This window comes from Chrysemys picta, chromosome 11 (assembly GCF_011386835.1).
Source record: "Chrysemys picta bellii isolate R12L10 chromosome 11, ASM1138683v2, whole genome shotgun sequence".
NCBI classification, from domain to species: Eukaryota; Metazoa; Chordata; order Testudines; family Emydidae; genus Chrysemys; species Chrysemys picta.
Genome location: NC_088801.1, coordinates 3,479,209 through 3,503,716, shown reverse-complemented (window position 1 = coordinate 3,503,716; position 24,508 = coordinate 3,479,209). Strand labels below are relative to the sequence as shown.

General features: G+C 56.8%; 1 protein-coding gene and 1 long non-coding RNA gene across 22 annotated transcripts in view; one reads left to right on the top strand and one right to left on the bottom strand.

Annotated features, from left to right (window-relative positions):
* TNS1 (tensin 1) overlaps positions 1-24,508 on the bottom strand; it is a 251,427-nt gene that overhangs the window by 86,766 nt on the left and 140,153 nt on the right. For 20 of the 21 annotated variants that reach the window (XM_065561395.1, XM_065561381.1, XM_065561385.1 and 17 more), the window contains 6 exons: positions 20,722-20,834; positions 19,555-19,615; positions 15,996-16,071; positions 15,309-15,438; positions 12,132-12,197; positions 8,612-8,773 (listed from right to left, as the gene is read on the bottom strand). In XM_065561395.1, the coding sequence (XP_065417467.1) occupies positions 8,612-8,773; positions 12,132-12,197; positions 15,309-15,438; positions 15,996-16,071; positions 19,555-19,615; positions 20,722-20,834 (608 nt within the window). Of the gene's footprint in view, positions 1-7,613; positions 8,587-8,611; positions 8,774-12,131; positions 12,198-15,308; positions 15,439-15,995; positions 16,072-19,554; positions 19,616-20,721; positions 20,835-24,508 lie in introns of those variants that run through there. The other variant, XM_065561399.1, reaches the window with a different exon arrangement.
* On the top strand, positions 233-8,607 carry LOC135974292 (uncharacterized). The gene is made up of 2 exons (XR_010591501.1): positions 233-5,864; positions 6,338-8,607. It is a non-coding gene; the product is annotated as an uncharacterized LOC135974292 (long non-coding RNA).

Sequence of the window (24,508 nt, the reverse complement as noted above, 5' to 3'; positions counted from 1 at the left end):
CATGTGATTAGAGGCTCCTGCCGTCTGCCAGGGCACCTCTCCTCTCCCTGCCTGCCCACCGCAGCCTCTCCTCGGGTTATCAGAGAGCAATGCTACAAACCTCAGGGCCTGGGAGTGCTTAAGAGACAGGCAGGTAACTCAACACAGGCATGCTCCAGGGAGGGAGAAAGAAAGAAAGAACCGGTGCAATCTCTGAACACAGCGCTCACTGGAACGAAAGTCCTGCACACAGCAATTCTGAGGCACAACCACAATCATCTGCCAGTAGAGAATGAGTTAAGCCGGAGCAAAGAGGAAGCAGGCCGACCCTCCTGCCTTGCACCTTTAATCCCTTTGGCCCATTGGGACTTGCAAGCCCCCGAATCTCCTCAGAGAGTGCTCGATCGAGCGTTGGCCGGACGGGACATTTCAGGCCATGACACTTGCAATGCCCCGGTGCAAACATATCTCCGGCCACCTCGGGTCATACCTCGCTGTTTGGGTGGGGGCCGGAGATGCTGGGTTCCCACCCAGCCAGTGGAGAGCACGTTCCCCCATGGGTGGAGTGGGAAAGACTCACCCTCAGCAAGTTCGCGGATGACACTAAGCTGGGGGGAGAGGTAGATAGGCTGGAGGGTAGGGATAGGATACAGAGTGACCTAGACAAATTGGAGGATTGGGCCAAAAGAAACCTGATGAGGTTCAACAAGGACAAGTGCAGAGTCCTGCACTTAGGAAGGAAGAATCCCATGCACTGCTATAGACTAGGGACCGAGTGGCTAGGCAGCAGTTCTGCAGAAAAGGACCTGGGGATTACAGTGGACGAGAAGCCGGATATGAGTCAGCAGTGTGCCCTTGTTGCCAAGAAGGCCAACGGCATATTGGGCTGTATTAGTAGGAGCATTGCCAGCAGATCGAGGGACGTGATCATTCCCCTCTATTCGACATTGGTGAGGCCACACCTGGAGTATTGTGTCCAGTTTTGGGCCCCGCATTACAGACGGAATGTGGAAAAATTGGAAAGAGTCCGGCGGAGGGCAACGAAAATGATTCGGGGGCTGGAGCACATGACTTACGAGGAGAGGCTGAGGGAACTGGGGTTATTTAGTCTGCAGAAGAGAAGAGTGAGGGGGGATTTGATAGCTGCTTTCAACTACCTGAAAGGGGGTTCCAAAGAGGATGGAGCTCGGCTGTTCTCAGTGGTGGCTGATGACAGAACAAGGAGCAATGGTCTCAAGTTGCAGTGGGGGAGGTCCAGGTTGGATATTAGGAAACACTATTTCACTAGGAGGGTGGTGAAGCACTGGAATGGGTTACCTAGGGAGGTGGTGGAATCTCCTTCCTTAGAGGTTTTTAAGGCCCGGCTTGACAAAGCCCTGGCTGGGATGATTTAGTTGGGAATTGGTCCTGCTTTGAGCAGGGGGTTGGACTAGATGGCCTCCTGAGGTCTCCTCCATCCCTAATCTTCTATGATTCTATGCAAAACCCTGGCCCGGCTCACCAGCACACAGGGGCAGTGTCCCATGGGGAGGTGGGGGTCCCCTGTGGGGAGGGGGCCAGGTTGGCTCACCCTACAGAAGCCAGCACCAGGCTGGCCTGCAGGGATTCCGCACTGCTAGGGAGGATCGAGTTGCCCGGCCATGATTCACAGACCCTAACCTCTCCTGGGAGCGGCTGTTTTAAGCCCACCCAAGATGGGGACGGTGGCTCTCAGCCTTGCATTGACAGAGCTGGGGATGGGTGGATCAGTGGAGCTCCCTCCAGGCCTGTGCACACACCCGGCCCTCCAGAGAGCTGGCTGCATAGACTCCTGTTGGCACTGCAGCATGTGGGAGGGAGATGGGCCCATCTGCGGAGACCTACCAGAGCCAGAAGTGTTTCTAAACATGTCAGACACGTCTCTCCGAGATCCCAGACCTGCGGGAGCCGCCCTGGGGGATGCCACGTGCCTCTGAGAGGGGCAGGAGAAGGGAGTTTTTTCTACCTGCCAGGGCCTGAGATCAGGCGTCCAGCAACTGCTCATGCGACAAAGATGCAGAGCTGAGCCGGGCACCGCGTTCCCGAATCCCTCGTACGCCCTGGGAGAGATTCTGGGCTCTGCCCCCTACACCATCTCTGCACATCCCAGATGCTGGGCTACTTATTATCATTATTGTTATTATTTTGTAATTATTTTCTCTGGACTATACCTTGGCCAAGACATTTGGACCTTGACAAAAAAATAATTGACTCCCCCTGATTTATAGGAATCACTGAAATGCAGCCACCTCTGGGGAGGAACTCAGCAACCCTTTAAGGGCCCAGGCTTAGACCCTCAAAGGTCTGTTTCCAATGGGAGTCAGGTGCCTAAATACCTTTGAGGCTCTCAGCCCCAATCCAATGTCTAACAAACGCAACGTGAGTCTTTGCATTGATTTATGGGTCGCTGGCTCAGGTCCAAATGGAACGGCAATGCTATGCAACAGCTGAGATCAGGAAGTGAATGAGCAAAATGTACCCAATTAAACTATCAGGGGAAAGTTAAGGCGGCAAAATACAATGACCTGTTCAGTGTTATGATGTGGCCAGGAGATTGAGGATAACATCCAGCGCTTGCCAAAAATGCCCCGGGAGCTTTGATGAAAACAAGGAGCTGGGATCTTTGTCTTCCATCTCTTTGAAGTTTGAAACCGTTAGGTCCGCACCGCTATTCTGCCGAGGCCTTGGGATTTCAAACACTTTCCATAAAAACCTTTTCCAGTCCCCTCCAAATAGTGGCAAGCCATATTTGTGATTCAGTCCAAGAAGACAAGATGTTTCTTCCACATCCGCTGCCTATCCGAGGTAGCCAGCAGGCAGGCGTTTCCTGCCCCATAAACGCTGTTTAAACTAACTAAAAAACGAAACCCAACGAAATCCGTTGCTGCAATATCAACAGCAATCCATCAAAACAGGAAGCAGCTGGTCCCAAACTCTTTCTGAGCGGCTGTTTTTGGTTTTTTCCTTCCTGAGGGAAGGATATTGGTCTAGTGGCGAGAGAAGATTTGGGCCTCGTGGGGTCTGTTCCCAGCAATGGCACATTGCATAGTCATTGCGCTGGCCCGTGCCTCAGTTTCCCCACTTCTGCACACTGGGTGTGAGAGTCTCTACCTCCCAGGCATGGAGAGAGTAGGCATTAGTAGTGCTGGGTGCTACGTAAAGGCCAAGGAGGTGGAATTCCACAACTAAAGCCAAAATTCTCCCTCCTCGTTGCTGATTGGTCAAGTCCTTCCTTCTCCGCCTCTCAACCCGGCAGGGTCCATGTTCCACCTTCTCCATCACCGCCGTTATTTTATCCCTGCGGCTGCACTGACCGTCCAGCTCCCTCCGCTTCGCGTCCTGCCCAGAGCATTCTGCTAAAAGACCTTCCAGTGCCGGCCGCCGACCCGAGACCTTAGCTCCGCGAGGGAGCTGGGGCTGCAGCGGTGAGAGTGGAAGTGTTACCCGCACCTGCAGCACGGAAAGCACCTGGTGGAGAGGACGGTGCTGGCAGCAGATTGCACGGCGGGCTTAATTCAGACTGGGAGGCGCCCCCCACTACGCTCAGTGGAGCTGCTCCACCAGAATAGAGGGGAGCAGGCGGAGGCCTGCGCACCCCAGAAAGGTGCAGGGAGGGACTGGGGCCTGCTCAGTTCAGATCAGAGATGGGCCAACTGCACTGATCCAGACCCACAGTCGCAGCAGCTCAGGTCCCGTGGTGTGGTTCACTGAGATCCTCCACCTGACGTGTCAGACCCCCGCGGCTTGGACACCTGACCTCCTGGTACACCTGTACCTGTACGACCAGGTACATCTCAGCTCATCTATCCCCTGCCCTGGTGGAGGCCTCCGGCACTGGTGGCACCTCGGGGTCCCTCCTGCTCTCTGCGTGTGGCACACAACAGCCACAGGTCTTTCTCTCATCCAGGCTTGGGGGCTCGAGGCAGAGGGGCCTGGGAGGAGTTAATGCCCCATGATGCGCTGCACGTCAGACTAGCGGAGCTGGAGGTCCCTGCGGCTTGAAATCAATGGCCCTTTGATGGTTTCCTCTGTGCCTAATTCCTCACCACACGGACAGGCGGGGCCTGGATCCGGCCCAATCGAACTCAGCGGGGGGTTGCCATTGGATGCAGAATCAGGCCCATTACCTGCAACTAATATTTTTCCCAGCAAGCCCATCTTGCTATTCTGATGTGGCAGGCGCATGCCGTGAAGAAAAGGAGTCCGGAGAAGCCTTGTCCCGTGGTCTCACCTCAAGGCTGAGGCTCCTAAGGAGAGAGGAATCATTTGCCCGCCGGGCGCTGTGAAAACAGGAACGGGGCAGGGAGCTGCCACTTTCCCCTAGCCAGTCCCTAGATGGCGATCCTGACTAGAACACCCCAGAGACACCAAGAACACAGACGAGCAGGGACGATGGAGGCCCGGATCATTTGATTTGAAGAGAAGAGAAGCCAGAGAGACAAGACAGAGCAGACCATAATGCCAAACGCTGCAGCACCTGGCTCTCAGCGGCTGTGGCTGGCAGAGAGCAGTGAATAAAGGAGATGCCAAACACAAGTGAAGAGAAAAAACTAACCAATCCTTCTTGGGGCGATCCCTGGCTTGCGTCGTCCAAGGATTTTCCACAAGGCTCTGAGCCAGGAATGGAACGCTCGGCAATGATAAATACGCTTCCTCGGTACCTGTCCCTCCTGACAGCCTCATGGCTCTACCAGAAAGAAGCCATAAATTGTGAGGCTTAGCCGGGTCCCTCCAAGCATTTCACGAGCCATCCGTTATTGTTAACATTTCCTGCCAGGGGGATGAAGAATTCAGAGTGCTGGTCTCCAGGAACGGGAACTGCCGTTGACCTTACAAGGGAATGAAAAGAGTTCCACGTGCAAGGCAGAAAGCGAAGCCTCCGGGGCATAAAACATTTCTTCGCCGCCGCGGGCAATTTCCCCCGGAGCTCTGCATTTTCCTACCTTTCTTGGGTTGGATTCTGGTAAATGCACATGCAAAAGCAGCCGCCCGGTTGTCAGGCCTTGCTCTCACTCCAGCCTGCTCCTCATGCAGCCACCACTTCCCCACGCAGAGTTAGGAAAACCTCATCTCCTTGACGTCCACCCGCTCCTCAGCAGCTCTCCATGCCCAGGATGACCTGTTGATCTTAGATTCTGCAAACAGGCCAGATCTTGAGGTTTTGCTCAATCCTTGCTCAGGCAAAACCTGCCATTAGCTTGGCCGGGAATCTTGCCGGGGAAAGGGGCCGGCCCTTTAAGACTTCAGCATCGCTGATTTCCTTAGGGAAGGGCGGTCGGGACCCTTCTCTGCAGAGCTAATGAAGTCACGCTGGGTACCCGATATGCCAGGCACATGCCTGAGCCCATGTGTCACGAGTCCTTGTTTCCTCTTCACTGCCAGGAATTCGGAGGCTGCCCCTTGCCAGCTTTCCATGCCCACACTGTGAACCAAACCCAGGGGGAGGGGGAGATTTTATTCAGGACTCCCGAGTGCAGCGCTCGCAGTCCGCAGGACACAGAATTAGCCAAGATGTCCAGAACCGGACAGACCCCTGGGACGCCGGCAGGAGCAATGCCCGAGGCTCTACTCTCTCAGCCTGCCCTATGCATCAAGAGGGGCAGTTTGTAAACACTCGTGTCACCCCGGAGACGGCAGCAAGAACTGGGCATCTGGCAGTCAGGCAAACATCCGGGGAGCCAGGGACACATGTCCCACACACCTTCAAAATAAAAACACCGTCTGTTCCCTGCAAACCCACACTGATGGCCACGGATGACCAAGAGGCGAAGGTGCAGGAGCGGAGAGCAAAGGGGGAATATTCTGCCTGTCTACAATGCTGCTGATCTGCCAAGTCCAAAGCCTTAGCCCACTCCCCCACAGGTCAGGTAGGTAGACAGAATTACCCCCATTCCACAGATGGGGAAGCTGAGGCACAGAATAGTCATGCAATTTGGCAAAATCTGCGATAGCACGAACAATAGAAAATGAGACTCAAGGCTAAACCCAGGCCAGCCATCCTGTAAGATCTGGGTTTGACTCCTGGATCGCTGGTGGGAAGGAGGGGGGAGTCCTTGGACAAGCCACTCTCCCCTCTTTGTGCCTCAGTTTCCCCATCTGTAAAATGGATTAACAAGACCGACCACCTTACTTTGTCAAGTGCTTTAGATCTAGAATGTGTGTGTGTGTGTGTGTGCGTGTGTAGTGATACAAGCACTAGATACCACTGGTGTTACAAGGTGGCTGTGAGGTATAAAGCATGTTGATACCCCTGGATAGGAGGCGTCGGGGAAGGACAGAAGGTTAATAATAAATAACAACAACTTTCCCAGGCCCACGCTCCCTGGCTTTTCTCTTGCAGGTTTTCTGGGCTCTGCATTCTCCATGGCTGGCTGGATCGCCGTGGGCTAGGGACTGGGCTCAGAGGCTGTAGCCCTTTCTACACTCTCACCTTCCACCACCACCAACCCACTGACCCTCTGTGCCACCAGCTGGGCTCCCCCGGTACATACTGCTTGTGACATCACGCTCCATTGCCTTGGCAGAGACTGTGGTGTCATTCCCACGGCCAGAGAGGACCCCCGTCCTGCCCCCGCTGCACCTAGTCCCTGGGCCGGGCTGAGGTCCCCCCAGCTCTAAGCAGGGCAGCTGAGTGGCTCTCCACTCCCAACAGTCCCCACCTCCTTTAGAAACTTACCCCCAGTACGGCTTGAACATTCATCCTAAGTCCCTTCTTGCTGCTCAGCTGAGTGGCTCCCTCCTGCCAATCCCAAAACCCAGTCGCCCCCTCCCGCGGCCGGCAGCTGCGCTATGCTAGGATGGGAGATCGAACGCTTTCACGGCTGGGTCAGAACCTGGGTCATAACCTCGGGCTGCACAGCCTAGGCCGAGTGCCGGGCGTCGGCTCTGCCTCCCTGTGACGGGGCGAGGGGCGGCCAGCGTTCTCTGGAGCACCAGGGACGGCGCCCTGTCTGGGACGAGATAGCAAATTCCATCGCCCGCCTTGCTGGGATCTAGAACAAGCGGGAGCCCCGTTCCGCGTGCATGTCGGGAGGACAAAGCATTGAAGCAGTAACAGCCGCCCAGGCCCGGGTCCTCGCCACCCGCTCTCCACATGTATTAACCGTGCCTTCGTTGGGAACACAAGGTCCTGGGGCAGGGACCGAGTCTTCTTCTGCGTCTTGGAGATGACCTCCTGAGGTCTCTTCCAACCCCAATATTCTATGATACTGACAGCCCAGCACCCACCACCAGCGCTCCCGTCTATGATAATCACCCTCTGCTGGAGTCAACCCGTCTGGCCCCGTGTCTCATTTCTCTGGGCCTTGGTGCGTCCGGGCTCTGGCCAGGCGCCGGCGAAGCTATTCCAGTGAGCTCCCCAGCCCAGCTCTGCATGAACCCCGGCACTGCGGGCAGCTTGTCTGAGCCTCCTGACCGAGACCCACAACGATCCCGGCTCTCTCGTGCCAGGGCCGCCCATCAGCCTCGCTGCCTGCAGGCCGTGGAAGCGGCTGCCGAGACCCTGAGGGGATGACGGGCATGGGCATGGGACAGGGGGTGGGATGATGGTTCTCCGCCATGCAGCACCACTCGCTGCCTGCCTGTCTCCCTGCCCGTCCACGCCCTGCAAGCCTCACCTCTCCACTGCCTGGAACTCACAGCGAGCCGACCCGTCCCAGCCACCAGTGCCAGCAGGGCCGTCGGGGAACAGCAGGTAGGGAAGGAGCGAGAGTTACGGGTTGTGTTGCCCTCCGCCCCGCTCCCTGGCCCCCCTGAGCCGTATCTGCCAGAGATACTAGTCCAAGCGCAGGGCACTTTGAGCCCTTCTGGGCTGAGACCCCTGGCCCCCTCTCCCAGGGATTCACTCAGGCTTGGCAAGGCCAGGATGCCCACTCCAAACCCCAGCCTGGCAGCGAGAGGCTGGATCCACAACCCTAGAGACAGGAGGCCTCTCCCATCCCACCAAGCAGCTCCAGAACCCCCTTTGCTTGTTATCCTCATGTTTGAACTTCCCCGCAAGACCCCCTCTCTCCGCAGGTCACATCCGTGGAGACCTGCAGGGGACGCTGATGCTAGACCTCCGCTGTATAAAGGGGAGTTCTAGGAGGGACCCTTTGCCTCTGGAATGTGCCCCCTCCCCAAACAATCCGGCAAGAGTGCCCCCCCGCCGCCAGTTGGTGAGCGGCAAGGGCTGATGGCCCAGGTGGCTGCTGGGTCTCACCCGATGGGGTGAGCGTGCCAGACTGGGGATAGCTTTGTCCTAGCCTTGCTGTGTAACCAGCGTATGCCGTGGGCCTGGTTCCATCGCTTCCATCAATGATGCTGAGCTACTGTGTTTTTAATCTGCAGCCAGAGGCGGCCGCCGTCTCAAGACAGGCGTCTCTTGTTTATAAATCTAAATCGCTCCCCGCACTTATTTCTGAGCACACAGACGTAGCTGGAAGACCAGAGGGTCCTATCGCCACCTCCTCCACCCGGCCCCCCGTTTGTCTGCCTCATCCACTTGTCTGACCCCCAAGATCGTGAGCTCTCTGGGGAAGCGACTGCCTTCTTTATGACTTGTCTGCACAGTGCCTGGCACATCAGGGGCTCCCGTAGGGGCCGGGGCAATATAATAATATGTTATAACAATGACCTGTGTCCGGAGCTTTGTGGGCCTGGTGGGGGCCAGCCCAGGTACCCTCCATGCTGTCCTCTCGGCGGACGTTGAAATTGTCGTAGGAGTCCCATCGGATGAGGGGGTCCGAGGTGTTGTAATCCACGGAGACGCTGGGACCGTTCTCCAGATGTTCCATCCCTGGGGGCAGGCGGAGGTGAGTCAGTAAAGGAGGCCGAAGCCACACACGGGTCTGGTGCGTTGGAACGTCAAGGGGAGAGATGGGAGCAGGCCAGGCAGGACTGGGGGGGCGGGGATAGACGGGAGAAGCTGGGTTATTAGAAAGAGACAGGAAGTGAAAGGAGAGAGGAGAAAAGGCAGGACAAAAGGAAGAGGAAAGGAATCAGCCTCTGGAGATGGGAAAGACTCATCACGGGACCTAGTGCATCTCTCTGCCAACCCCAGGCTGTTCCAATCGGTCATTCACCAGGGGTTAGTTATCCTGCCTGTTGCGGGACTCCCAGCCCTTCCCAGCGCTGGGCATCCTGTGAACTAGCAGATCTAACTGTCGGGAAGCTCTTCCTGATCAAACAGACAGACGGACAAAGGGGCATATATGGGGGCAGACAGAGGGGCATGTCTGAGGATGGACAGAAAGCAGCAAATGGGGCAGACACAGGGGCATGTTTGGGGATGGACAGTGACAGAAGGGCATGTATAGAGATGCACAGATGGAGGGGTACTGTAACGGGGGGCTTGCTCTGGGGCTAAACCAACCCTGGTTACAGGATGAACCTCACGGTCATCTGGTGATGATAACACTCTTTCCATGCCCATTAGTATCGCTGGAGGATGCGAAACAGGAACTACTAAAGTTGGACTTTTCAAATCAGAGATCCAGATAATTTGCATCCAAGAGTTTTAAAAGAACTGGCTGAGGAGGTTGCTGGACCATTCATGTTGATTTTCAGTAAGTCTTGGAACACTGGGGAAGTTCCAGAAGACCGGAAGGAAGCTAATGTTGTGCCAATTTTTAAAAAGGGTAAATGGGATGACCCGGTAATTATAAGCCGGTCAGTCTGACATCAATCCCTGGCAATAGAGGGCTGCTATGGGACTCAATTAACAATGAACTAAAGGAGGGTAATGTAATCAATGCAAATCAACATGGGTTTATGGAAAATAGATCCTATCAAATTAACTTGGTAACTTTATTTGATGAGATTACAAGTTTGGTTGATAAAGGTATATATCATAATATAGAGACTTCTGTAAGGCACTTGATTTGGTACTGAGCAACAGTTTGATTAAAAAACTGGAACAATATAAAATTCACTTGGGACACATTAAATGGATTAAAAACTGGCTAACTGATAGGTCTCAAAATGTAACTGTAAACGGGGAGTCATCATTCCAAGAGGTGTGTTTCTAGGGAGGTCTGCAGGGATTGGTTCTTGGCCCTACGCTATTTACCATCGTTATCAATGACCTGAAATCATCACTGATAAAGTTTGCAGATGACGCAAAAATTGGGGGAGGGGTAAATAAGGACGAGGACAGATCACTGATCCAGAGTGGTCCAGATTGTTTGATAAACTGGGCTCAAGCAAACACTATGTGTTTTAATACAGCTAATTGTAAACGTATCCCTCTAGGAACAAACAGCGCAGCGTGTGCTCACAGAATGGGGGAGCTCTATCGTGGGAAGCAGTGACTCTGAACAAGATTTGGGGTCATGGCGGGTAATCAACTCAACATTAGCTCCCAATGTGACGCTGGGGCCAAAAGCGCTAATGCGATCCTGGGATGCATCAACAGGGGGATTATTTTATTCTGGATTGGGCACTGGTGCGACTGCTGCTGGAATCCCGTGTCCAGTTCTGGTGCCCACAGTTCAAGGAGGATGTTGATAAATTGGGGAGGGGTCGGAAAAGAGCCACACGAGTACCACTAAAGGACTAGAAAACCTGCCTTATAATGACAGACTCAAAGACCTCAGTCTATTTAGCTTAACAAAGAGACGATTAAGGGGTGTCTGGATCTGTCTTTAAGCACCTACCCAGGGAACAAATATTTGATAAGGGGCTCCTCAGTCTAGCAGAAGAAGGTCTAACACGATCCAGTGGCTGGAAGTCGAAGATAGACAAATTCACACTGGAAATTAGGCGTAACTCCTGGAGTTATTCGCCCTTGGGACAATTTACCAGGGCTCGTGGTCAGCTCTCCATCACCAACAATTTTTCAATCCAGATTGGATTTTTTTTTCCCCAGAAGACCTTCTCTGGGAATTGTTTTGGGGCAGCTCTGTGGCCAGGGGGGTCAGATTAGATGGTGCCAATGGTCCCTTGGCCTTGGACTCTAAGAACCTATGAACCAGGTATAAAAGGAGCCAGGTTAAGCGCCGAGAAGGTCCAGCTGGAGAAAGAGCTGGAGGGAAGAGACTGCAGGGCCCTGACTCACAGAGGAGAGCAGAGCAGGAAAGGAGGCTAAGAGCAGGGAGAGAGGGAGGAAAGCTCTCAGGCAGGGGGCCTGGGAGAGACCCTGACTAGCCAGGGAAGAGACTGGGAAACCCAGAGGGGCCCTAAAGAGGCAGGGTAGGAAGTTTCCCAGGGAAAACTGCAATAGGGGGAAAGGGTCCAGCCCAGGTGTGCAGTACAGGGCCGAGGCTGGGACCCAGTTCCCCTACCGGCCCCAAGGAGGGGGCCTACAAGCCCATCCCAAGGGTATGGAGCCCCGCAAGGGGGCAGCAGACTGAACCGAGCACTGGCTGAACAACAGCCCCAGAGAGGCCGGAAGGTTTTTGCTTCTGTTCAGGACATTTTGGACTTTTAATTGGGACCCCGGAATGGGGGGGGAGGGAGGGAGCGAGTCACCTGACAGAGAAACCACCACAGCGCGGGAGCGACCGCCCCCGGGGGCCTTAGCCCAGCGAGGAGCTGCTGCGCTGCCCCTGGCCACGAGGGGGCGTTATGTGTGAGTGGACTGGCCGGATAGCTGGGATTCTGAGAGTCCCAGTTCCCGAGTGACACCCGCACGTCCCCTGCGCGCCTGCCGGGAGTTTTGGTCTCAGTGGGGAGCGGGGCCTGGCCCGGCATCACACTGGTGAGGTCAGCCCGGCTGCTGCGCTGGCCTGGCCGTACGCTCCATGCCTCGGGACCAGCAGCTCCCTGTGTGTCCTGCCCAGATAGGGCTCCGGCCTCCGTGAAGGTGGAGGAGGGGATGGGGGCTGCTACCCTGCCCGGACAGGTCACCACGAGGACGTCTCATTCCAAGTGAGACCGTATTACTGAGCAGTACGAGACTGGCACCGCACATGGGGCATGCGCCGTGCCTGGCAGCAGGGCCCCTCCGCCCACGCTCACCCACAGCAAGGAGCTGCCCAGTGCCAGTGGGGTGTTGGCACAGGGGCGGGGGAATGGCGGAAGGGGAAGGGTGGGGGCTGAAGCGGACGGGAGCAGAGGTGGCAGGCACAGGAAGGAGTGGGTAGGGGGAGCAAGGGACTCAGGGATTAGTAGCTTTGGGCTGCAGTGCCCCCATGCAGAGGGGCCGCCGGCCGTACCTTGGATCTTCTCGGGGCCGTACGAGAACACAAACTCCACCTTCCCGTACTCCGGAAACCGGTCGTCTAGGATGGAAACAGAACACAGGAAACTCAGCGTGTGTCCAAGCTCCCGCACCGCACTAAAGCAGGGGGGGTCCAGAAGTCGCTCACCAACGGGCAGGGCCATGGGCAACCCTTTGCTGTTTCCACCCTGAGAGCTTAGCCTGGGTAAAATGTCAGACTCCCAACTATGGAGACAGAGCCCCCCGTTCGTCAAACATAAAAACATCAGAACAGGAGAACGGCCAGACTGGGTCAGACCAAAGGTCCATCTAGCCCAGTATCCTGTCTTCCGACAGTGACCAATGCCAGGTGCCCCAGAGGGAATGAACCGAACAGGCAATCACCAAGTGATCTATCCCCTGCCGCCCAGGGTCTTGAGCCTATAAAGCATTCAACTGCCGCTGAACCACAATCGCCAGTGTGCATTCTGCCTCCATGGCCATTCAGCTCTTAGCCTCCCTGCTGGGGTCAACCACACAGGGCCAATCAGTGCCGGTTTAGTGACACGGCTGCATCTCAACTAGGAAATGGACTGAGGCCCATGACACCATTTCACAGGGGATGGCAGCCCCCTCCAGTCATTGACTCCATAGAGATGGAGGACCCCATACGCCATCAACAAACCGCCAAGAAAGGTGTCCACTGCCACTCAACATGGGGGTGGCCCCATCTGCCTTTCACACAGTGCTCAACACCAGAACATCTGAGCAACCTTCTCCACCCATCTGTCAGTCGCTGCTGTAACGGGGCGTCCTTCCCGCTGGGGGCGGCTCGAGACACGCCTCCGATGGAAATAACGAGTGATCCTTGGCCACCAGCTGCAGTACGTGGCTTCCTTCCTTCACTCTCCAATTCAATCAACTCTTGAGACTTAAAACCGGCGAAGGTGGGGGCTCTACGCAGGGGAACCTGAGCCTGTTCCGGGGCCAAAGGGTAATTACAGTAAGAAATACATCCTCCGCGTGTCACTCCATCAAAAGTACTTTCGCTTGGTCTAGAGTCTGACACTCGTGCAGGCTGTAAAAATGTCATGGCGTCCATGCGGGAGTGACTAATATTGTTCCAGGGCGTAGGTCAACGGCTGCTGGCATAGCCCCCGCATGCAATGCGTCACCTTGGGCATTCCCGCAGTGTCCCGTTTCACATCCCCACATCTCTGGGGCACGGTTGTAAATTACTCGCTGAATGAAGCAGACCTGTGTCCCAGGGCGGGCTGCTGGAGCTAGGCGACACCTTTGTACCAGAAGACAGAGTAACAGCACGTGTTTCAGGATCAGCCGGCAAGTGAACACTGGCTCGAGTGGCACGGGCATGACCCATGAGAGATGCCGGGGGGCTACCACCCCCAGTGAGTTCAAACCCACGGTGCAGCTTGGGGAAGACGACTTGGCGAGCAGGGTCACATCCCTGGCCACACATGCAGATTGCAGGCAAACCCACCCAGCCTGAGGAGCGAGGAGGAGACCTTCAGCCTGCACTGGGGATGAAAGCAGCCGATAGGGAGGGAGAAATCCCAGGTCTTTCCCCCCGCAGTGATGTGGGCGGAGAGACAGAGCAACACCAGCAGGTCAGTGATCTGCAGAGGAGGAGAGAAGACATAGGGCTGGCTGGACAGGAGCAGTGCAGAAGAGGCCTTCACCCTGCGGTAGGGCAGGGACCTGGAGATGAGGCCGGAGGGAAGCAGCAGCGTTTCAGGCAGAGAGCCGGTCAGGAAATCATTCTTTTTCTTCCGTAAAATTTCAACAAAGGGGGGTGGGAAGGATCCATTTTGTTGCAATTTCTCATTGAATTTTTTTTTTTTTTTTGCATTTTCATCAAAAATGGAATTTTTCCCCCTAAAATTTCCCTTTCACCAAAAAGCTATTTTTAATCAAAAAGTGTGTTTCGATAAAAGATTTCCAACCAGATTTGTGCACGAGGCCTCCAATAGGGCTAAAAGGGGCTGATAACGGTGGACGGGTGGCTCGGAATGGATGGGTGGCTGTAGAAAACTGCAAGTTCTGTTGTCAGGAAATTTTGATTTTTCTGGGCTGTAGACCAACCAGCTTTAAGCTGGACGGGTGGCAGGAATCCCAGCAGGACCGAGAGGAGATGATACAGAGGAATGACCAGGGGCAGAGCTGAAGGGACCTTCACCCAACAGCAGCCTATGGATGGATGAACAGACCGACTGACCCAATGAATTATCAGTGGGGACCACTTAGGATACACAGTGCTGCTGGCGGCAAGATAATCACCATCTGCTCTCCAGGTATTGTGTGTTTCTTGACAATGTTCAGCTCCGTGTGGACACACGGACGTGGAGGGTAGGATGCAGGTATGAAAACGCCTAGTAGGGCCTAGCGGGCAGGTTTGCATCGAGCACAAAGCTCCCGTCTCAGGCTGGTACCCACGGGGAGCTGGACGAGATGTCGAGAGCAACTTCCCAAGGAGCTGAGCTTGGCAGAGATTCCTTACAGCTGCCCTAGATGGGAGCAGGTGTGAACCTCCATGCACATTGCTCCAGGGTATGTCCATCGGTGGGACATTCCCAACCTCCGGTGCTCAGACGCCACGTAAGAGCCTAGGCCGGCAGACCACGAATGAGCTAATCAGATCTCACAAGTGAAGCGGGGTAGGACTGGAGAGGCCAAAGACAAGCCAGATTCGGAGGACGCGGCACTGGTGCTGCCCTTTCCACTGGGCTGGCACTGGATCAATGCGCTACCATGGTGTTGGGAAGTGCTGTGCGACCATCTTAGTTAAGAGGCAAAACCAAAGAGGTCATTACTGATCCCATTGCACTTTTAATGTGGAGAAAAGGGGTCACCCCAGGTGGACTGAACCCGGGTCACAGCTAGATATGCTAGAGAGAGAGAAACAGAGACAGTTTGGGAAGCATCCTGGGATCCTGATATTCCAAGTCCTCTGAAAATTACCAAAGTCCCGCAGTCTGGGGCTGATATAGCTATATTCCCAGACACCCTGGTGATGGGAGCTGTATCAGAACCGCAATGGAGCAGAACTGTGAAAACCAAGCCGGCAAAGTAACTCATCAATGAACCCACCCCCAAACCGCGAGCGGCACAAGATTCCCCCGTCCAGGCTGGGTCCCACATCCCTCTCCCCGCCTGGCAAGAACGACGCAATCACCTTTAAAGGCTTCGTCCAGGTCCTCCTTCCCAAAGACAATGCCGAGGTCATGGATGGCGCAGGTGTGGAACTGCACCCGGAAAATGACGTCTCGGGTCGGGCTGCGGAACTTCTTGTGGTAGCATTTCAGCTGCCCGGGAGAAGGGAAGAGGTGTCAGCCTCTCCACAACCCGACCAGCGAGCCCTGGGCAATGCCGGCTCTCAGTCTCGCCGCCTCTCCTTATCTAGCTGGCCTAGCGGGAGCGGTTTCTCTCCTCTCTTCCCAGCTGTCGTGCACCCTGATATTCGGGTAACTGCAACAGGGCAGACCGGACGGCTCCTGCAGTGACTTCCGGGGCCAGGCAGCGTGGAAATGGCTTTGATGCCATGTGAGCATGTGGCCATTGCAAGGCACCAATTCACCCCGTTGCACCAAGATGCAAAGCTGGGAACCCTTCCCCATCACCTGCAGAACGGCGGGGTGGGCTCTGGCCGCTCCCCCGAGAGCTCAGCCTCGCACAAAGCTCGAGCTGGGGTCTCCCTACCCATACGGACTATCCTCCACCTTCCCCCACGGGCTGTTTCTTCTCCCCCGGCAGCCCCCTCCTGCCTCTCCCAGGCTATCCCCAGTGGGCCCACCGCCCCCGCTGGAGGGGAGGTTCAAGGCAGGCCGCTACTGAAGCTCGAAAGGCCACGTCGGCCTCTTACCAGGATATCTCCCTTCAGGAGCAGTCCGGGCTCGATGGTGATGCAGATGCTGGTCTGGCTGTCTCCTTGCACGTTGCTGCGGAGAGAGAGAAATCACTCAGTCTGGGTGCACGAGCCCAAGGGCTCCAGCAGCCAAGGGGCAGGCAATCTCCCGCAGCTCCGGGGGTGGGCGTGGAGAGAAACCCTAGCGAGGCGGGTGCTTTCCCCAGCTCGCCCGAGGCCTGGCTGGAAACGCCAGGAGAAAAGGCTCCATCACGTAGTTTCTGCTGTTTCCAGCTGCCCCCCAGGCCAGGAAAATTACCACGGTCTTTGTACACATTTCCGCGGCGCCTGGAGGCGCCACCCGGGATCGGGTGCTGTACAGATACACAGCCAGGGCCAGTCCCTGCCCCGAAGAGCTCACGGGAGAAATAGGCAGGCGGGGAAATGAGACAGGAACAGACCCCAGGCCTCCCGCAGTCCCACCCAGTGTGCTCCCTGCTACACCCCCCTGTCAGGTGCAGCCCAGCTGCTGGGCTTTTAACCCGGAGACGGACTCAGGAGGGGCAGAGAAATTACCCAAATGAACGGGGACGGTGGAGAAAAAGCCATGGCAACCCCGATGCCGGTTGGGGGCCTGGGGTGAGGACTCGGGGCTTGAATGGGGGGGCAGTGAGGCGCCTGGATCCTGCGCAGCAGATCCCAGCACAGCCGGCTCGGGCCAGCAGGAATTTCTCTGGGCTAGTCACTCAGCTCCCATATTCCCAGGGGAATTCTTGCATCACTGAGCTGGGAACGGGGCTTGAAATCAGCCCATCGGCGCGCCAGCATTGCTGACCGTGTCAGCCCAGCCGGCACAGGGGAGCTCACAAGGATCATGCCAGGGACAGCGGTCGTTTTTGTATAGGTCCTACGAAAAACACTGGCTACTGGATTTGCCCTTTTGCAGCCTTTTTTAAAGTCGATCGTTAGAGTCCGGAGCACATTTTACAGCTGATTAGAATATAGAGTTGGTCGCTGCTGGGGTCTAAACTATTTGACAGCGTCCCAGGAAAACCAAAGAGAAGCAGCAAAACTCCATTCCCGTCTCTCCCAGTGGGCCCTGACCCAACGATCAGCATTTATACAGGAGCAGTGCCCTACTGGGACACCAGACGACTCTTTAGTCTAGTGGTTAGAGCAGGATACGACCCAGGGTACTTAGCACCCCACAGCTCTGCCCCTAATTATCTATGGGGCTCTGGGCCTGTCACTTCCACCCCCTTTGTTCAGCAATCTCCTCACTTGCCCCGCACCAGCCCGCCCAGTGGATGTGATGGTCCATGGGAGTTAATCCAAGTGGCCTTAGGAGCTCAGCTTTCACGGGTGAGATGAACGTGGGGTTTATTAACAGCTTCCCATAGACAGGCTATTAAAAGCTGAAAGGTACAACTGGGCCTGTGGTAAATGTCATTGAAGAGGTGGCATCAGGCCTGGTTGGAAACAGGCGTGTCCTGTATGGGCAGGTCACATATTAGGGAGCGGGGGGTGCGGTCGGACAGGCCAAGGGGACAAGGGAAGAAAAGAGACAAGCATTTTTCCACGCACCCTTGTCTGCGACGGTGTTCACAGAGGGTGTGTCTCCACTGCTTTGCAAACTGACGTCGGGGAGACCCGGGATTGTGGACTCGGTGGTTCCAATGCCTGCCCTGGAGTATCCACACAGCCTTGTAAACCCGGATTTACAACTGCTGGCCCCAGCTCTCACTGCCGTGCTAACGCGGCCGCACTGCACTCCGCAGGCTTGGGTCTGCAGCTGGAGCTGTGTCCACACTGCAAAATTGCAGCGACTGGACCCAAGTCGTAGCAGGACTCACGCTCTGACCCACCCCCCTAGCAGGGTCCTAAGACCCAGGTCCTCAGTGCTTGCTGACATGAGTCAGCCTGATACGCGTGCGGACGGAAGAGGGGCTTGGGTTCAAACCTGAATGAGAGCCTAGGCTTGGAGCGCAGTGTAGACATACCCAGGGTGTCCACCAGGGCACATACACCCCACCCCACCGCCTAGCTTCAAATTAGCACATGGAAGCCAAACTGTCCACTCCCCGCTGCACACATCAGCACTGGGGCCAGGCAGGCGCCGGGTGAGACAATTCAATGGGGGCAGGGTCGGAAGGTGGGGCTGGGGGAGCCGGGCTGGGAGCTAACCCCATCTTTGGCCCAGCCTCGATGTGGCGTTGAGTGGCTGGAGGTAGCAGGTGGGTGCGGTTCTATGCTTGAGCTCCCCACCCCCGCACTCCTGCCCAGATCCGCTTTCCTGGGAGGCGGAAGGCCCGAAATACGGGGAGGGAGATGCCATGAGGGAGCCCATTCGCGACACTCCCAGCCCCATTCCTCAGCCCAAGAGGTTGGGAGACGCACAAAGTGCTTTGAGATCCCCAACGAGCACGAACGATGTTACATCCCTGCTTCCCAGCCACTGTCCCGTGTCCCAGCACTGCAGCTGCCCGTGCGACCACTGCTCTGGCCTTCCCCTCTCTCCCTTAGGGTAGGATCCACCAGCGGGCAGCCTGGGCACCATCGAAGTCCCCCATGGAGCCCTCCGGGCCTTGCGCTGCCTGGCCGCACAGGAGGGAACTTCCCCCTGAGCGCATCGTCTGTCTCCCAATCGACTGGGCCTCGCTCGCACGCCCTGGGGCAGGGGCTCCGAGCACACCGGAAGGGGAGGGCAGTTTTTAGGTCAGATGCGCTGATCCACCAGTGCCGCCGGGATCCTTCGGAGCAGGTCAGCCGCGTGTCGGGGGTGAGTCTACACGGCATGAGTCCGGAGCAGGTCTGGAGCTTCCCAGGGAAGATTTCTCCTGGCCCGGCCTCATGGGTGGCGCATAATGGAGGCAGGGGGAGGCTAAGCCTCCCCTAACCTCATGTCGCTGCGGGGTGGGGAGGACGATGGTGGATTTGGGACCCCTGGAAAAATCTCCCCCCACCGCAGCCCTGGGTTCGCCATGGTGACACAGAGCTTTTCCGGATTCGGGGCCACTGTGGGGGGCACAGACCGGGGGCGGGGCGAGGTCTCAGGGGGGAAGAGGTGGAGTGAGGGCAGAACGGGGCGGGGCCCACACAGGGGAAGGGGCAGAATGGGGTAGGGGCTCCGGCCTCAGAGCTCTCAGCCCACCTCCCCCTGCCCCATAGCTCCGACCGAGGTCTCAGCCCCCTGCCTGGCCCGACCTGGAGCACTGCAAACTCCATAGCAAGTTCGAGTGAGGCCAGACGGATAGGAAGGGACGGTCACTTCCTGGACTGCCCGAGATCTCAGCCGAGTGCTCGGAACAGGCTGGGAACAACGTGCCAGAGGGAACCAGACTCTGTGTGGCCAACATGAACCAGAAGCGCAAAGTGCAGCTTGTTTCTACTCCGAACTCTCCCCTTCCCCGACAGGACCCCGCCGTGTTTCACACCAACACCCGAGCTCGTCGGAGTCCGAGATGCAGAAGGCCCATTGGGTCACCCGGGACCAGCTCTCGGATAGGAGACAGTCACAAGAACCGGAAGGAAGGGCCTGGAGGGAGAGAGAGGAACCCGAGAGAGAGGTGATATTTACTAGATCCCGGACGTGTACACCGGCTGCATGGCCTGGTAGATCTTCAGGAAGGGCCGGCAACCTAGAAGACACCGATCAGAAATGGAGAGAAGGAGCATTCGTTAGCCAAGGGGCTTAGTCACTGGGAAGGAAAACAAAGAGCCCAGCCATGGCGGAGGGGGCCAGGAGGCTGGGGACCTTTCCCTAGCCTGCCTGCTTCTCGCAGCGCCCTCCCCAGGCCTGAACAACAGACGTCCCAGACACGTGGAGGTGGGAGCAGAGAGGCCCCTATTCTTCGTCCGCCCTTCCTCCTGGCAGACCTACGTGAGACGCGTCAGGCTGCCCGGCCAACGGCCAGCCCTTGGGGTCCAGAGCCCCTGACAACTAGCAGTGAAGAGAACTCGGTGCTCCAGCCCCTGCTGATGACAACAGAGGGGAGCCCATGCAGCTTGCGGGCTGGTGCCCCAGAGGATGGGAACCCCCCTGCTTGGCGGCGGTGTGTCGGGGTGCCAGCAAACCCCCGGAGTTAGGGCCACCGCTGAGTTCCCACAATAAGCCCAACTGTGGCTCCATTCTGGAATCCACCAGAAACGGCCACGCAGCAGATCTACAAGCCATTGGCACAGATGCTCTGTCTACACTAGGGCTCCCACTACTGCCATCCCCAGCAGAGCTGCATGGTGGCTAGCGACTGCGTGATCGCCCTTCCCTCCACCTGCTCTAGGCGGTGTGCCCCAGGGGGCCAGGGCATGGGGCAGGATGCTCTCAGGCACCCCAGACCCTCACCAGCGCAGGTGGAGAGTCCGGAGCTCCCCACAAAGGCCTGGGCTCCCTGGGCAGCTCATACCATGGCCCGGCTCCAGCTTCTGGCCTGGCCAGGGGGCGCATCTTCCTTGTAGGGAATAAACACCCCACCAAAGCAGCTCCCCCAGCCAAGAGCCATTGTGAAAGACACAGCATTGGGGCTGCGGCTGCAAACCCGGCCGGCAGGAAGCTACCCACGGCAGCCCCTGGCTCCCACGCAGCATCTCGTCTCACTTGCACGTACCCAACCTTTCTGAAACGCTGGGGGGTTTACCCACCCCCGGGCCCCCTACCCCTCATGCAGCTTCTGTGCCCCTGGAAAGTAGAGTCGCGTTGGGGGGCAGCAAACAGCCCTCCCGTGCCGGAGCCGGGGGGGACACTTACCGCCTTTGGACTCGAAGTTGGGGATCCCGTGCATGATGACATGGTGCAGGAACAAGGGCTTGTTGTTCATTTTGATCGTGCCGGACAGCAGGCCGCTGAAGTAATGGACATACCTGGGGCAGAAACCAGCGTGGGGTCAGGAGGTTAGTGGTGTCTGTTAACCACTGTTAACGGCCCGTTCAAGCTGCTTTGGTCTCCTCGCTGCAGAAGGGGGCTGGGCACCCGCCCCCTATTCCCTCTGCTCCTTTCCTTCCGCCCGGGTACCCCACTCAGTAGCCCTACCCGTCTGTAAACTAACCCTTCGGCTAAGCTGCCGGCTTCGGAAGCCATTCCAAATGTGCCCCAGAATCCTTTGCTCCAAAGGAGACACCCTGGCAGCTGACACCCTGGGATCCAGGCTGAGACTCAAAGGCGCTGGCTGAGCAGAAACAGGGTGGCCAGAAATTTCACAGCCAGGGAGGAGGGTTTCAGGACTGGCTAGAAGGCCCAAGGGGTCTCAAACCTGGGCCTTCAAAGCTGCCAAGCAGCAGACATCTCCACAACCAGCTCATGTTACACTACCCACAACCCACTGAGGACACAGACCACAGGAAGTCCCGCCTCAAGGGCTCTGACAGGCAGCAGCCTCATGGCTGCTGATTGGCTCCCTGCCCTATATAAATAAACCCACGGAGCATTCCAGGAAGCGTCCAGACAACAGCGCCCCTCTCCTGTAGCTGCCACCGCCATTCCTGCTCCGTTCTTGAACTCCTCTCAACCTCACCTTGATTTGGATGTCGCCTCCTAACCCGGACCCTGTAACCTGACTCGGACTCTGATCCGTGAACTTGGCCCCGACCTGGAACTTGACTATATGCCTGCATCTATCTTATTCTCAATCCCATTCCTCATGGCCCCTGACATTCTGTTCACTTTTTTGACTGTCGCTGCAGATTGAGTGGATGTTTTCAGAGAATCATCCACAATGACTCCAAGATCTTTCTTGAGTAGTTACAGCCAATTTAGACCCCATCACTGATTACGTTGTCCAATGTTCGTTACTTTACATTGATCATCCCTGAATTTCATCTGCCATTTTCTTGCCCACTCACGCAGTTTTGTGAGATCCCTTTGTAACTCTTCACAGTCAGCTTTGGACTTAACTATCTTAAGTAGTTTTGTATCATCTGCAGACTTTGCCACTTCACCGTTTACCCCTTTTTCCAGATCATTTGCGAATATGGACTGTAATATTCACTCCATGCATCTGAAGAAGTGGCGTTTTTTACCCATGAAAGCGTATGCCCAAATAAATCTGTTAGTCTTTAAGGTGCCATTGGACGCCTCGTTGTTTTTGTGGATACAGACTAACACAGCTACCCCTCTGATAAGATAGAAGATATCATAATGCCGCTATCTAAATCCATGTTACATCCCCACCTTGAATGCTGTGTGCAGTTCTGGTTACCCCCAGTCCAGCTGGCCCTCGCGACCTACCCACCACTGACAAAACATGAGGCTGTTGGCTGGTGGGACCACGTGTCCCCACTGAATTCACCAGAGTGGAACAGCCTGACCTGAAATGTCTGACCGGCCAAAGGAGAACAACTCCCTCTAGACTGTTAGCAGCTCAAAAGCTGGGCTTTAGTCCACTGAACGGGTCATCTCCTCCAGGCCTCCAATAGGCTCCAAACTTGACTTGCGGCGTCAGCGTCACCTGCTACGCACAGACCAGCTAACCGGGGAGACGGTGCAGACTTGCTGGCGTATGTTACTGTGCCCAGATAAGCTCGCTGAGCAGAACTCCTTCCCTCACACACAGCTCACACTAGATACGCAGGTGGGTTTGGCTCAGAGTCCCAAGCGATGTGATAAACCTAACGAGGTCCAGGTCTCACAGTGGTTCCGGGAGCGGGGCCACTCATGACATGACACAGTAACCCAGACTGGGGAAGAACGGCTCAGCTAAGAGTGCCAGGATGGGCATGCAGAAATCGAGAGAGCGAGAAAACCGTGAAACCCACAAGCTTTCAAACTGCAACGTAAGCTTCCTCCACCGACCAGCTCAGCCCAGATCCTCAAAGATATGTAAGCACCAAACTCCTGTTGCTGTCACCTTATCCCTCTGAGGACGTGGGCCCTCCACCCAAACCCTCAGCCCCCTGGCTGTTCTGGGCGCCCAGGCACTAGCGTTTGCCCTGCGCGGATCCAAGGGGTTGAGCTGGGGTTGGATTTCTCCCACCAGCCAGACCAATCTGGATTCCGATCCACGTTCACCCCTGCCCATGGGCTGCTCTGGTTTCTAGGCCAGGGTGCGAGGGCATGAGAGCGAGGGAAAGCCCAGGGGAGCACAGCTGGGGGCAGAGGCAGCGATGGGCGAGGAGACGAGCTCGAAATCTCCCTCTGGTTCTACGGATCTCCCTGCAGCACCAGGGAAATCTCCATCTCCATCTCCATCTCCCTCTGCCTGCAACTCAGCCGCGCCAGCGCCTTGCAGGAATAAACAGGGACAGCGGCCTGGGCAGCGGGAGGCCTCTAGTGCCACCTAGTGGAGCAGAGGGGAATGCATGTTTGATATCGGCGAGTTCTGCAGGCTCCTTCCCCCGAACAGGGAGGCCTGGCTGGAGCACTGCCCCATTCATCTGACCTGCACCGCATATGCCAAGAAGCGGCATCCTACCCGGAGGGCTGTTGTCACTTCGATACCAGCCAGTTGCCCCGGGCCCAGCCTCCTGGCTCCCTGTGTGTGAACAAGCCCTTGCCCCCGCCTGCAGTGACGCTGCTCTCACCTCCTGCCATCGACCAGCCCTCGGAGGCAGGGCTCAATTCCAGCCCTGGCAGGAAATCGCACCCACGGCCAGGTCCCTTTCAGGACAGGAGGGGGCAGTGCCACTTGGCCTAGGTTTCTGAGCCAGCATGGTCCAGGGTGCATCAAAGGGGGCAGTTAGGAGGGCAATTCCCTCATGGGTTGTCCCATCATTGTCCACTGGGGGGGCCTTGCACCATCCTCTGAAGCCGCTGGCACCAGGCCCTGTCCGAGACAATCGGGCAGTGCCCAGTCCCTACTTGGTTCAAGGGAGAAGCAACTCAGGGCAGGTGGCAGCGCTGGCCCCGTGGCTTTCACCGGCCCGTGTAATCTGATGGGCAGCCAGCTCCTCTATTGAAGCCCTCGCGACACGCCCGGGAAGTGGAAGTCGCAGGGCCATTCCCGAGTTCCCGATCGCGCCTGCCGGATGTTGGCAGGAACAATGCCATGGGCCGACCGGACAGGGCGCGGCCCAGGAAACCCCAGACCAGAGCCCAACACCCGCTTGGTAGACGGGGCCCGATCCCGAGCCGGTGCAAACGGGCCCCGCGCAAGGCGGGGGGGGGGACACTCGAACTGCACTGACGCCCGGGATCTGATTCAGCCCCTGTGTGCCTTTCTAGGGATAATGCCCTGCAGACAACGTGAGACGCAAACATGCCCTAGACCCAGAGCCGGACAAGGACAAACGCTGTTCGGAGAACGGAAGCATTTTCCTGCGTTTACTCTGCTAAGTAGATGCCGGTTTGCAGCCCGTTGAGCCCGGCCTGGTGCAGGTCACTAAGAGCCGTGGGCGTCAAAGCTCAGCGAAGAAGCTTGATTTGCAGCGCATGGCAAATCCCCTTCCGTGGGAGGCACCTTCAATTCCCAACAGCCCGGAGGGGTCCCGGGCTGGCTGCTCGCGCCTTGCCCTGTCCCTGTGGGGGCTGGAGACTTGCCCGCGGGTGGGGCATTCATTCACCCAGGTTCCTCTGGGTTGGGGACTCAGCTGAGCAAACCCCG